Source organism: Quercus suber, unplaced genomic scaffold (assembly GCF_002906115.3).
Source record: "Quercus suber isolate HL8 unplaced genomic scaffold, Cork oak 2.0 scaffold_30, whole genome shotgun sequence".
NCBI lineage: Eukaryota > Viridiplantae > Streptophyta > Magnoliopsida > Fagales > Fagaceae > Quercus > Quercus suber.
This window is the reverse complement of record NW_027069495.1, coordinates 1636389-1651803: the sequence shown is the minus strand read 5'-3', so window position 1 is coordinate 1651803 and position 15415 is coordinate 1636389. Positions and strand designations below refer to the sequence as shown.

General features: G+C 34.5%; 1 protein-coding gene across 2 annotated transcripts; it reads right to left on the bottom strand.

Annotated features, from left to right (window-relative positions):
* Window positions 1–1144: 1144 nt before the first annotated feature.
* LOC112039284 (uncharacterized) lies at window positions 1145–15152 on the bottom strand. Of its 2 annotated transcripts, none has more exons than XM_065770370.1 (15): window positions 14695–15152; window positions 13232–13462; window positions 12729–13043; window positions 11856–11963; window positions 10980–11169; window positions 10607–10866; window positions 10224–10353; window positions 6617–6696; window positions 6168–6416; window positions 6008–6084; window positions 4577–4668; window positions 3476–3558; window positions 2831–2902; window positions 1694–1819; window positions 1145–1462 (listed from the first exon to the last, which is right to left on the bottom strand). In XM_065770370.1, the coding sequence occupies exons 1-15, from the start codon at window positions 14827–14829 to the stop codon at window positions 1409–1411; spliced, it is 2202 nt and encodes a 733-aa protein (XP_065626442.1). In that variant the 5' UTR covers window positions 14830–15152; the 3' UTR covers window positions 1145–1408. The 2 variants fall into 2 exon arrangements, with proteins under 2 accessions (XP_065626442.1, XP_065626441.1); XM_065770369.1 differs by having other exon boundaries at window positions 10607–10869; window positions 14695–15150.
* Window positions 15153–15415: the final 263 nt, after the last annotated feature.

Sequence of the window (15415 nt, the reverse complement as noted above, 5' to 3'; positions counted from 1 at the left end):
AAACTATCCCATTTGTCACATTTTATCACGTGACAAACACATGCATCATTCTTAGGTGAAACAAACTTAGAAAACTGAAACACCATTCTCTAAAATCAATTAAAACAAAACCAAATTTTTTCCACATCTCTCTTGTGTGAGTGCCTCTCCCAAACTTAGATTCTTACAAACCCTAAAGAGACATGACCATCTCTTTTCTTCTAGACACCAAACTGCTGCTGGTAAATATACCACTTATAACTTTCTCAATATTACCTGGGCACCTTAACTATCAAGGACGTAAGATTTTCAGCCCAATTTGCAGCCCAGTTTAGAAATGGTACAATTGTGATAAATTTTGAAATAAAAAATAAAAAGGTGGTCTTGTACTTTAAAAAAAAAAAAAATTTATTTGATATTTTGATTGGCAGTTTTTATTTCCTCTGCTGCTGCTGCATCATAGAGAGCTGCTGCGGACCAGTGTTTGGTGGGCCTCCTCTCTTCTTAGCAGCCCATTTCTAACACATGTTTTGTATATCATAATTGATCATGCATTATTATTTATCCAGACTCAATTTAAAAAATAATTGTGTTTATTTGTCTAATTTCAATTTATAATATTGATTTTGTATATTTATTTAGTACAATAAGGAACATAATTTATATAGCTATCAAAAAAAAAAATAATAATAATAATTTATATTGGTTGTGTATAATGTTGATTTTTGCGTAGTGTATTGATTCCACACATTTATTGTACAAAAATTGTGAGTGTTCAAAAAATCCCAGATACCTAACCAAAACATCTTAATCACCAACTCAATTCAACAAAATTACGAACGAAACCTCTTATTATGCCTTCAGTAATGAAATATTTTACCCAATTAGTGATTTGTCAGTTTAAAAGAAAATTACTTTCTTTTATATCATTGCTGTTATATAATGTGATTTAGGCCACGACTTGTGGTACAACTGAGAATCCGAAAACCATTAATAAAGAAATCAAAAGTACATACAATGAGATAAAAGAGATGGTTCAAGTAAACAGTCTCAAGTTTAACTATTAATAATTACAGATGCAGATGGTTTGTTTAAAAAAAAAAAAATAAGGACCTGCATTTGAAAATTGGGAAATAAAAATGGCATAAATGATAAAATCATACTATGAAAGTAACAAATTTGGGAAATTACTTTCTCAAACCTTACTTTTCATTCAAAATTATATAAAGACAAGTCAAAAGAATAATAAAAAAAAAAGTTTCAGTTTTGGGTTCCCTCTATTGAAAATGGATCATGGCTCTTTCAAAACCATGGACAAAACCCTTATCACCACTATATAATACAACATCCTAAAAGATGATATATCAATTTGATACTTGTAACAGATTATCCCACCCCGGGCAAATTAGATCTATGAATCAACTCCTTTCTATTCTTCTTCATCTTCTTCTTCATCGTCTTCTTCCGGTGCCTCTCTCAACCACTGCAACCGAAAAACACATATGAACATGCAAATATTATGACAACATCAGGTGATATTTGAGAGAAGCATGGCCAATAGGAAGGGTATAAATCATCTATCTTAATTTTTATTCCTTAAAAGTCAAGCAATCCAGAATAAAGATATTGGCCACACTGCAGGAGCAATTTATTGAAAAAAAAAATTCTTTCTTTTATTTTTAAGAAAAGAAAATTTATGAGTAATGATTCTTACTTGAATGAATTTTTCTGACTGCTTAACAAAAACTTTATCTGCTTCGTCAGCATTTTTTTTCTCATCATCCCACTTTAGAATAGCATCTTCTTGTATGAGATCTTTGTCATACAGATGAAACAGAATCTGCAAAAGAAAATAGCAATAATTAGTATCGGCAGAATAAAACAAAATCAAACTGAGTCTACTTAACCATAAAACTTGATGGAAAAAATGAAGAATCCACCACAAAATGATAACAGGTCTCCATCATTTTCCAATTACATGGCACCTATTTTAGCCAAGAAATCCAGTTCCCTTTTGCCTACCAATTTACAGGGTTTATAAAAACAACTACAAGGCTAGAAAGCCAAGAGCCCTTTTGAGTAGATAGAAAAATTTTCCAATGACCTGTTTTCTGTCTTAAGTCCAATTCACAACATTTCTACTACCAGCATCCACCATTACAGAAACCCTACCTCATTGCATCAGCGATCTCCACCTTATTCATGGTATCTTCATGAAATGATTGGAAAATGGAAATAATAGTTCTTCATGGTGTGGCATGTACCAAGTCAGTCAAGGTTTCCAAACTAAACACTGAAGTTTAAGACTGTTGCAAATTAAACCTTATAGTTTCACTAGATTCAAATTGAAACCTAAACTTCTAAAATCATATCAATTTAAACCCTGGATTTTTCAGTTTAATGGGTTAGATTGGAGGGTTTAAATTGATACAATTTTAAGAGTCCAGGGATCAATCTGAAACTAACAGGACTATAGTGTTTATTTGATAACAATCTTTGGGTTTAATTTGTGACTTTTGAAACAATAGGGTTTAATTTGAAACCAACCCTAAAGTATAAGGTTTAAAATGTAATTTACCCAACAATTTAAATCAACCTTCAAGAAACCAATCAGAGGAGGGCTCCCAAAGTAGATCACATAAACTATATTACTATGATAGCATCATTGCTGATGGAAGAGCCCGCAACAATGTGTGTGCGTGTTTGATGGAATAAAAATATAATAATAAGGGACCACAAGCATCATAGAAAACTACATACTGAAGAGAAGTGCACCCTCTCATTCTTGTCTGTTTAGCACGTTAATAGTACCCATCTACCTTACGACCGTAAAATGTAAAGAAAATTATACCTTTGAAAACAATGGAGAGAATTCCTTGGCAGATTCCAAACAAATTTCTTCAAATTTTTGTATTACTTCGATCTGTGAAGTATTCAAGAAAAAATTAGTACAAAATTGACTATGAAATAATGAGCATTAGATTGGTAACCATCAATACAATATCTAATAACATTATAGCCAAGTTAATCATGCCTTGTGTAAATATATCTAAAATTATAATGCAAAGACCCATATGACTCTGATTAAGATCAGCATTCAATTTCCATCAGTGAAAGTTATTGTTGATAAATCAAAATCTATTGAAATAACCGAGAAATATAGTAGTTTAATTGGCACACAGGTTAGAAGTAGAGACTCCATATATATACATATATATATATATATATATGTGGAGAGTGAAAATAATTGAGAGAAAATCTCTCTTTTTTTTTTTTTTTTTTTTTTTTTTGAGGGGGTTGGGGGATCCCTTTCATTTGCCTCCCAAATTAACATAGGACAAGTATAATTTTAAATCAACTAATTAAATCTATAACCAATCATCTTCCAAAGAGGTTAAAATGAAGGAATCGTTATAAAATGCCAGTTCAGAAGTGCAACTTCGGAAAAAATTAAAGTCAAAGAGATGGCTACAATAAGGGACTATAAAATACAAACCTGCTCATCAATGTCAGTCAGGTAAGACTTCAGAAGTTTTTTCCATTTTGTAATTACTTCCATTGTGCTATTACATAATTCACCTAAAAAGTGGAATATAATCAAGAATTTTTCATTGCATAGATCAAAAGGCAAGGAAAACTTGTCATATATAAAAGACATCTGTTATGGAGAAAGATATGAACAGCATAAGAAAGTACTAAATGTACAAATGCAATATGCTATCATTAAAACCAAGCTGAAACCATGAAAAATTCATACAAGTGTATGTGTGCCACCCCTCTCAGAGTTTAGCCCATTGGACAACAGAAACCCCAAACCCCTTGCAAGACAAGGCAGCTGAATGAAAATATTAATCCACAAAAAGTTACTAGGTCAAGGAGAATCATAAAGAACCATGAGACCTTATAAGCATTAGCATTATGACAACAAAAGAGGGTGGAAGAGTGCATAGCAAATAAAAAAGGGTAATGATTTGCAAGTAATATAAAAAGGGCATAATTTTTAACAGGACAAAAAAAAAAAAAAAAAAAAACGCTTTACATACATATAATAAAGCAAATGAGCCTTGAAAATACAAGGATATATAATAGATTAAATAAAATATCCTAAAGATATGTGGTTGCTGGAATTTTCTGGCAGTGGCTAATTACAAGGGAAGAAGGTATTGACAAGCCTGATGACCTACCATAGAGACTTACTCCCAGGGCAATAAATTCTCCTTAGATGTTGTGGGGGCCATTAGTTAAGTCTATGGCCTCCAAAGAGGATTTTCCCCAAAACAATTAAGCTATACTCCAACAATTAGCATTTTTCTCAGGCCATATAACATGAAAGAGTGTTTTTGAAGGCAAAACTCAAAAGTGGGCAAAAACTAACAGTTGGTCTTATCAATCATAATTTACAACACTGCTTCATCTACTTTAGACATATTCATCAAAGTGCAGAAAGAGGTTATGACTTAAAAGCATAAAGAGCTTTATTTGAAATGATCAGAAATAAGAACCTCTACCTGAATGGATATACTTACCAGAAAACATAGCAAAACTTCTGATCAAGGAAAAAAAACAAAAGAAATAATGAAAACATTAAAAAACTTACTGGGTGAACTATGTGGAGTTTCTAATGCCAACTTCATCAAAGAATAAAATATAGCTCCAGCACAGTCTGTGAATAATTTATTGTATGACAACCTGCCAAGTAAATGGGAAAGGAAGTAATATGATAAGCAAACAGCCCTCACAGAATACAAAACCATTCTGAACTCAAATCAACTAAACCTTAATCCCAACTGAATATATAGATAAATATATATATACACACACACGATAAACTACCACTTGTCCCACAAACTTAAGCTGGTATGAAATGATGAATGCTAATGTTTATAACCATTATTCCAACACTATTATATAAGCATAATTCAATGAATACATCCAAACATAGCCTATAAAATTATAGAAGAAACAAAAATCCAGAAGAATAACATGGAGGCACATTTGGATGGAAATTGGAGGGATTTGCAATGGTGACACAAGAAAGATTCCAAAAGCTGTCTGTGTAAGATGACTTATTTCTTCGGCTAGGTTTTGCAAAGTAAGATTCTTTGGGATTGTGATAGTGAAAGAATAGATTTGAAGATTGTGATTTGAATCATTTGATTAAACTTTTGGACAACATCAAGTTCACAATAAATTAACTCTAGTTTTTTTTTAAGTACAATATGACAAGAGATGTAAGACTTAAAGGCTTTAGTGGGGGGTAATAAACGTTTAAAAACAAGACTCACTGTTGCTGAAGCTATACAGGGCTCAATAATTATCTAAGATTGCAATACTCATCCTGCTACATCAAATCAATGCCATATGAAAAAGTAATTTATTTTGAAGCTCTAAAAGCCTTAACATCCCACTTCCATCTGAATCATTATTACATAAAAGTATGTGTTTAATGAAAACCCCAACTAAAGTTTTACATTATGCCCTAAGCATTATCTAGTTAGAAAAAGGCACCATAACCTAGGAAAGAGGGCAGGAAAGGAGTGACATGAAGCTGAGTTAGGAAAGTATAATCTAACTCTGACAAAAGGCAAATTAATAGGGCTAATACCATGCCTAGGCTTAACAAACTAGGAGGTAGAGACATTAAAGTAGGTGATTATGAATCTCATCATAAGTTCAGCTTGTTTCAATGTAATAGTTCAATGGAAAATATTTTCAAGAAATCTCTTTATTGTTTTGTTGAGAACATGAAAACTAATTTCAAGTTCCTGATTGCACAAAAAGCCTCAACACTAAAACCAATAAAAACTTAAAAGTTAATGGGAGGGAAGTAGTGGTGGTGGTGTTTCAGGGAAGTCTGGGAGAAAAGTTTTTTGATAACCTGGGAGAAAAGTTGAATGTTGGTACTGTTGACCTAAATTTAGTGAAGGAAGAGGGAGAGGGAGAATGACAATTATTAGAAGCTCAACTACACAAGCTACATGGTGAATTGAAACTGCTTAAAAAGAAATGACCAATAAAAATAGCATACCGCAATGAGTTCACTTCTAAGATTACATGATCTTCTTTAATGTTTTCGTGCACAGCCCGTAGAAAAGTTGCTTCAACCTGCAAATGAAAATGGATGAATAAACGTTCATTCTGTACAAAAGTTTATCCAATACCATCACTTTTGTGGTTGTCATTCTCACCTCTTTCTCAAAGTAGATGGAAACATCTCTTGGATCTTCATTATCATCTGAATAATTAGAGTCAGGTTTTAATTCTCCGGAAGGAGGAAGAACACTGCCATCTTGAGTTAACAATTCCAGATCATCATCGGTAGTTTGCATTGCCTCGGCAAGTTTATCTGCAGGAATCGGTGCAATTGAATGCCTCCATTCTTCTTCATGACTTCCTTCACATATTGACCAAATATATCCAACCCCACCTGTACCAAGCTGATCAATAACAGTAATTGGAATAAGACTCGTTGGCATATTCAATCACAAAATAGTGTTATACTTAAGAATTATTTGTGTACCAAATAATGAAAAATGAAAATCTATCACATAAGTGACAGAATAAACCAAGAAATATTAAACACTAACAAGCTAAATCTTGATCCTGGGGAAATACAAAAATGAAATTTAAAGCTAACCTCATATGTAGGCCCACACTCTTCATCTAATAATTCGGATGTAAGCTGACCATTTGACTTATCCACAGTATCTGCCATTGCTGCATATAAAATTGCTTATAATAACACAAAATAACGATTCAAAAATCATATATACATCTTACCATTATACAGAAGAATTGCAAGGGAACTAACAAGACAGCCAAAAAACTACTTGTAAAATGCCAAGAGCCTTGTAGCTCAACTGGCACCTTCTATTGTTTCTAACACGGACACCCAGGGATCAAATTCCCCCTCCACCCCCCTCCCCCCCCCCCCCCCCCCCCCCCCAATTTGTAACTATAAAATTTAAAATTAAAAAGAAAATACTAGTACCAAAACTCTTTGGCACTATCTACCATAACAAAAGATGTTTATAATTCCATCGGCAATTTATTAGCAGCCAAATACATATAGCATTGATACCTTTCATGCTTTGTAAAACAAAACAAGAATCATTTTTACACACATAAAATACGCAGAAAAGCTATGATAGGGCAGCACCCTATAAAGTTTGGATAGAATTCATTGTTCAAATATTTGACATATCCAAATCATTCAAATATAATCTACAAACTATTTTTTTTTTTTTTTGATAGGTAAGAATTAAGTATATTCAAAAAACTGCTAAGTGCAAAAATACACTAGCGTATCAAATGTACAAGAAAAGAAAGAAAGGTACAAATAAAAAGAAGAAAAACACTAAGAAGAAAGAAAAAGAGAGCTAAGGAAGAGTGGAAGAGAATCGCTAGATGTGAGTTCCCAAGTCCTAGCCCAATCAAAAAGGGAACCGGAAAAGAGAGCGAGCATTTGGTCATCGGATCTATTCAAATCCTCAAATGACCACCGGTTGCGTTCCCTCCAAATACACCACATTAGACACAATGGAACTAAATTCCAAATGTGAGATGAACGTTTCCCAAACCAATTCCACCAGCTAAAAAGAAGATCTGACACCGTACCAGAGGGGACCCATGAAATCCCAAAGATTCTATAGACAAAGCACCACAACTGATAAGCCTTTCCACAATGTAACAACAAGTGATCCACTATCTCCCCACAGCACCGACACATAATACACCAATCAACGAAGTCATAGCCCTTAAGCCTCAGATTATCTCTTATGAGAATCCTATCCCATGCCGCTGTCCAAACAAAGAAAGAGACACGCCGGGGTGCCTTAACCTTCCAAATGCCTTTCCAAGGAAAGACAATGGGAGAAGAACCATGTAACTTGTGATAAAAAGAGCGGATAGTAAAATCCTGTTTCTTTGACAACTTCCATCTCATACGATCACCCTCAGTTACAAGGGGTTGATTAGAATCCAAGAATCGGAAGAACTCGACCATCACATCTGCCTCTCAATCATTAGGACCTCGAATGAAGCGAATATCCCAAGTTCTCCTATTCCCTTCTCCTTGGCACAACAAAGAAGATTCTACGGAAGCTTCCTTGTTTGCAGCAAAAGTGTACAAGATCAGAAAAGCCAACTAGAGAGGAAGGTCTCCACACCACCTGTTTGTCCAGAATTTCAATCTAACCCCCACCCTGACCTTAAAGTGGACATTTTTGTGAAACATTTCTCATCCCATCCGAATACTTCTCCAAAGACCACACCTATGAGTACCCCTTCCCAACTTAGAGGTCCATCCCCCCCATTCTTCCCCAAATTTCAAAGCTACCACCTTCCTCCACAGCCTATTCTCCTCTATCCCAAAGTGCCAAAGCCACTTTCCAAGTAAGGCTTTATTGAACGTGGTTAACTTCCTAACACCCAAACCGCCATTAGCCATAGGCATGCACGCCTTATCCAAACCCAACATATGTGTCTTAGCGTCACCCCACAAGAAGTCCCTTTGCAGCTTCTCAATTTTGTTTGCCACGTGTTTAGAAATGGTGAATGGAGATAAGAAGTAGGTAGGGAGGCTAGATAACATGCTTTTAAGCAATGTCAATCTGCCACCTTTTGACAAATACAATTTTTTCCAACCAGCCAACTTTCTTTCAATTTTTTTCTAATATAGGGTTCCAAATAGAGGGGGCTTTATGGGACGCCCCCAACGGCATACCAAGATAAGTCATAGGCAGGGTCCCAACCCTACAACCCAATATTTCTGCCAAAGCATGCACATTATTTACCTCTTCTATAGGAACCATTTCGCTCTTAGCTATGTTCACCTTCAAACCAGTCACAGCCTGAAAATAAAGTAGCAACAATCGAATATGTAGGATTTGCTCCGCCGCTGCCTCATAGAACAAAATGGTATCATCCGCAAATAGCAAATGCGAAACACATTCCCCTCTGCTCCTCCTGCCATCTGCCCTAAAGCCACTAAGTAATCCTACCCCCTCCATTCTCTTCACCATCCTACTAAACACCTCCATCATAATTAAAAATAGCATGGGAGACAGCGGACCCCCTTATCTCAAACCTCTAGAGCTGCCAAAGAAATTAGCTGGAGACCCGTTAACTAACACAGAAAACTACACTGTCGAGATACAAGTTTGAATCCAACTGCACCATTTCTCCCTAAAGCCCATTTTCTTCATCAACTTCAGAAGAGCCTCCCAATTCACATTGTCATATGCTCTCTCAATATCTAACTTATAGATCAGCCCAAGAATCTTGCTCTTCGTTCGGCTGTCCACACACTCATTGGCAATGAGAACTGAATCAAGGATTTGTCTACCTCCCACAAAACTGTTCTGAGATTCAGATATCAGTTGATCTAGCACCGCTTTCAATCGATTAGCCAAAACCTTGGCCAAGATCTTATACAAGCTCCCCACTAAACTAATAGGTCTGAAATCTCGAATGCTAAAGGCATCATTTCTCTTAGGGATTAAAACTAAAAAGGTAGCATTTAGAGATTTCTCAAACTTACAGTGCTGATAGAACTCTTCAGAAACTGCTAAAACATCACTTTCTACCACTCTCCAAAAGTGTTGGAAAAAGGCCATAGAAAAGCCATCTGGACTTGTAGCTTTATCCCCTTCCATATCTCTAACCACTTGTACTATCTTGTCTTTCTCAAAGCTCCTCTACAAACTATGAAGGTGGTGGAATTCCAAAATTTGCCAAAAGTTTAAAACAAGTAAAGAATGATATATTTACATATTTGAAGAGCTACTACACATTTGAGCCAAAAATAAATAAATAAAAACATTTATTTTTCTACAAAAAAAAGCATTTAATTCATATTTTCCATCTCCATTATCTCTTGTATAAAATGTCCTTGTATATAAGGGAACCCCCACCTAAAAAGAAATTGATATTTCCACAAAAAATGCTTTATGAGCCAACAATTCCCCATCACTTCAATACTTTTTTTTTCCCCATAGGTGGAGGTTTTTTTGGGGATTCAACCCTGATGTTCCCCATAACTGAGGTGGATGTGCCAGTTGGCCCAAAGCTCATTGACCTAAAAGGCGTATATTATTCAAGAATTATTATCAATAAACTTAAGATTTCTGCCCATATCATAATAATTAGATTAATGCTATGCTTTGCAATGACAATTATCTAACTGTAGACAAACTAAACAAGACAGAAAAGTAGGGTAAGGGATGCAGTGCAGGAGAAGTTACATGAATTTTCTACAATCCCACTGCTATTGTCAGCATACTCCAGCTCCTCGTCACTATCTTGCTTAGTCGGCTGTTGAAATAATGATACCTTAGAGTACGAAGGAACAACAAATTGTTGTCCTATTATAACCTGGAAAATATGAAGTGTCAAAACACCACACAAACTAAATATAGCCAATAAAACATGTAAGGACCATAACTATCAATAATGTATTTATGTATCTTTCAATTATTATTTAAGAAAATGAATTTTGGTAAGACACTGAAAAAATATATACCAATGAACTAATAATATTGAGTTCAGTGACTTGTAGAAAGCAATCCAACAGTTTGAAGAACTGGGAAAGTATCAAATTTGGCAGTTCAAACATTGAAACACATACCTTAAAAGACAAAACTACACCAGGCTCCAAAACTGCTCCTGACTTTATACCCACTCCATCACATACTATTGAATGCATTAGCTTACAACCATCTTCAATAATGACATTATCCCATATATAGGAACCTTCTATTGAAGCATTTGACCCTATAGTACAACCTTCTCCAACAACCGAATTTGAAATTTTAGTGTTATTCCCAATTCTGGTACCATTTCCAATAACAGTGAAAGAACCGATTTCTGCAGAACGCGATTGCACTACTTCTGGGGGAAAAAAAACCAAAGTTTCAGTAAATCACATTTAACAGAAAAAATAACGAACACTTATTACCAACTACGTTGACCTTTGACCAATTAGATCTTTTGATCATTACCTGATGCTCGATACATCCCTTGTCTTTCAAGTTTAGTGGCAGAATTCCCAAAGAACTTAACGTCTGGAACAAATGGGTATGTCCACCTCTGAATTATGTCCTTACTAATACTGTCATAGCTTCGGAAGTTATCAATTCTAGCCGCATAATTTGAGTGGATTTCATGAGTGAATACTTTGTAGCCCATAATCTGATAGAACAGATGGATAACTTAGAAGATGTGTAAAATGAAATTGTCAAAACCAACAGAAAACATGTGCAATTAGCAGAACTTACTATCAACAACATTGAAGCAATTACGGATCAAGAAAATGTCATCCATTGTAAATGAAACATAGAGACCATTTTCAATTAGCCAAAACGGAGAAGGGAATCTTAATTACATCACTACTTACTGGTAAGAAGATAAAAAATAAAAATAAAAATAAAAAACTGAGATGCAAACACGGTATGGAATACTTATAATTTATGGTTCTGCTAATTAAAACATGTTTCATAGTTGTGAATGCATAAAAGAATGTAGGTCTTTTTCCATGTAGTGCAAAAACAGGTGTGTACAAAACAACCATTTTATTAACCACCATCTTATCCTACATATCTAGAAAAGTTTGTGGATACATGTAGAGACATGAAATATAATTTCTATACACTTTTTCTAATAAAATAAAGTTCCATTTACACTTTGAAGAATAATAGAGGGAGACATCAGTTGCAGGGGAACGTGTCTTTGTGTGCTGTCCATTTATGTGTCTTTGCAGCATAGATATGTAAATGTGTAAAAAAGAGAGTGCTTTCAAACATACCAGCAGAATATTTACGCCTAAAAGCAATTAAATTTAGCTTAAAGAAAGGATATGTATAATGAGCAACACACACATCATCAACAAGCAATCCCTTGACAAAATGGCGCCGAAGATGTTGGTAGTCAAAATTGTCTGTAAAAAGGCTGAGGACTTCCGGTGAGCAGATGTCAATATAGCAATCCTACAGAGTAGACATTCATAATTTAGTAAAAAAAATTCAGCATAAATTAAAATCACAGAACTTCTTAGGGAAGAGACATATAAATGGAAATAAAATTAATAGTCATTCAAGATAGATTATCAATGCATGCAATAAGACAGACTGAAGCAAGCCATGGCATTGAGTGCAAGTGCAGATTTAGTAAGTCACAGTCATCTATTGCCTTTTTATGCTTGGCAGGCACATTCACAGACACACACACACACACAAAGCACTAAGATCAACTCGCCATTGCTGAACAACAGTGCCCAAGGAATTTAACTGGGAATAAATTAGCCAGAATAGGTCCTTCAACATACAAGCCGCCTATGAGCATTCGCTGCCCAGAGATTTCAAAAAATCCAGAACTGAGACAATGCCAATATATGAATACCATCACAATATAAGGACCCAAAAAATCTTTACATTCCTTCTTAGAAAGTTGTAACAGGCGAGCAATATAATATCACATAATATTGGCTACCAAAATGAATAAAACCTCAAGCAATTTTTTTACTATCAAATTGAGTATATCCACTCAAGCATTAAATTTCCTTCAATATTCTACAATAACTTGTGGTCATTATTGTGAATAAAAGAAGAGGCTAATTAGAATTGTTTAAAGACCAAAAGATAAATTTATGACTAATAGGTAGATAGGTATTCTGAAAATATAATTGTTTCTGTAGGGTATTCTATTCTGAAAATAAAACTGAAAATTTTGAGGGGAGGATCCAAGGAATTAACCTGCTTGTCATTGTGCAAAGAAATTGAAGGATTATCAGCGAGCAGCAACTTATCAAGACATATTGCCCCTTTTGAATAGTCCGCCTTGTCCTCATAATATAAAAGCTGCTTAGTATTAGGATCTATTGCCATAAACAGCTCATCAGTACCAAGTCGAGATTGTTGAATGATTGGAGAAGACTTTGACCGTTTAATAATCATGGTCATTATAGCATTACTATCTTTCTTCTTTCTCTCCTTATGTTCTTTAAGGACCTGTGTAAGTGACATATTGCTCACAGTGTCTCCACTAATGAGGACAAAATCTCCATGTATCTTCAAAAGCCAGAGAAGATGAAAAAATTGTTACTCAGTGAAACAGCAAGTTCTAAATGCAAGCACAGTGGAACTACATTTGTTAAAAAATGAATAATTGAAACTAACTGGAAAGAAGGGACTCAATATTTTTATTGATAAAAGTGCAAAAGGCTAGATTTTAAAGGTTGGAAATTGAGAGGATATACCACATTACGCTCATATATTAAGCGCAAAGCATCACCAGCACTGATAGAATTGTGCGACTCTATTGTCGTGACAGAAAAGTTTGGATGTGAAAACCACTCGGAACTCTCCAAATAATTAATCACTTGCTTGGAGTGAGCACAGCAAAAAACTATAACCTCCTCGACGCCAGCAGATTCAAGCCATGCTAGGGTGTAATTTATCATCGGGACATTAACTAATGGTAATAGTACCTTCAAAAAAGAATTACATAAGTACAAGAATGGAATCAAAAGAACAATTATACTCCCTCTATCCTACTTTTTTTGTCCTGTTTGAAAAGTTAAACTTTTTAAGGGAATATCATTTATTGTCTTGTCTATCTTTTAAAAATGTATAAGTTTCCAAAATTACCCTTAAAAGAATTTATCAAAAAATTGAATTAGTAAATTAATAGGGGTATAATATGAATATTAGTAAATTACTGACTTTTATTTTTAGAAACAGGACAATATTTTGGGACATCTCAAAATGGAATAGAGGACAAAAAAAGTGAGACGGAGGGAGTATATATAAGGGGTCCAAGTGTCCAACATGAGAAAAGAAAAGAACAATAAAATCCCATTACAATGGTTTAATCCACACACATGATCACAAGTTTCTATCAATAAAAGCCCATGTCACTGCGTAAATGGAAAGACCAAGTAAGCTGGAGGGGAAAAAAAGTGATAATGAAGCATTCATAAAAATCATCCAAAATTTAATCAATGTAATGATGTTTTTGTCCTATATTCAACCAGCCTAGTCCCTAACATTTAGCAATCCTTATATGAATAACCCTTGTTTATTCGTTCACATATGCTTGATCAAATTCATCAATGTAACTTTTCTTAGGAGCAAAATTTTGAGGGAAGACAAGTACATATATTCTTGTGATAACTAAGAAACCTTTCTAAAGAAGAGCCCTTTGGACTCGTTTCCATCAAGTAAAACCTACGGTGGCCCCACCCGCCAGAACCAGCTGCCGGGTTATTTCCAAGGGCATCCGCCCCTAACACACAACCTCTCACCCTCCATGTTGATATTACAAGAGAAGTAGCTCGGGGAAGAGAAATATTTGAACATTACATACAAGTCTCGTACTTTTTTAACTCATCTAAAATTAACCCACATACAATTAAGCTTAGTAAACCATAGTACACTCTCATTCAAGCCTCAAAAGTAGCAAAAATATCAAAACTTATTCAAAAAACAACAACCCCAATTGAGAAAACAAACACAAAGATGTCAAATTTTATCAAACTAATACTCCATCCCATCCTAACACAATTCTTGACCCAATTGAGAGGACTACAGTTTTCAAACAATGTACATTAATTTCACAATTCAACACAGAATTATAGATACATACATATAAATACATACAAACATACACAAATACATACATACATAGAAAGAGAGAGAGAGAGAGAGAAAGAGAGAGTACTTTGGGGCGGTCGAGAGTGATGGGTCGGAACTTGGTGGTGAAGCTATCAGCCAATAGGATGGCTTGCAAGGGGACACGTGCCAGTTCCTCAGGGTCCTCTGAAAACCTAGTTGCACCCTTTTTCTGTGCACCCATTCTTCCTTCTTTCTTCTTCTTCTTCTTCTTCTTTCTCTTAGTTCTCACTCACTCACTCACTCGCTCCCTCCTTAAGAAGCTCTGAAATTTATTGATTTCACGTCAAACTGTGATTTCAGAATTGGGATTTTGCAAAAGCCCCAAAAAAAAATTTATTTTCTGAAATCGAATTTAACTGAGAATTTTTTTTTTTTTTTTTGGGGGGGACAATCAGAAAAGAAAAACCCTAATTATCAAAATTAAAAACCCTTTCTTTTTGTTTGAGAGTTGAGACAGACGTGAAGCAGACTTGAGTTTTTATCGGGGCTTTACTCCGATGCGGTGGGTTTTCATTAGCCAATAAGGGCACTCCTACTTTTGCATAAAATTTTTTTTTTTTTTTTTTTTTTTGAGAATGCATAAAATATTATTTATTACTTTTGCATAAAATTTTTTTTTTTTTTTTTTTTTTTGAGAATGCATAAAATATTATTTAGGGTCTGTTTAGAATCCGCTTACTGTTAAAAACTGAAAACTAAAAATATTATAGTAAAATAATTTTTAAATATGTAAATAGTACCGTAAGACCCAGTTTTAATGAAAATTT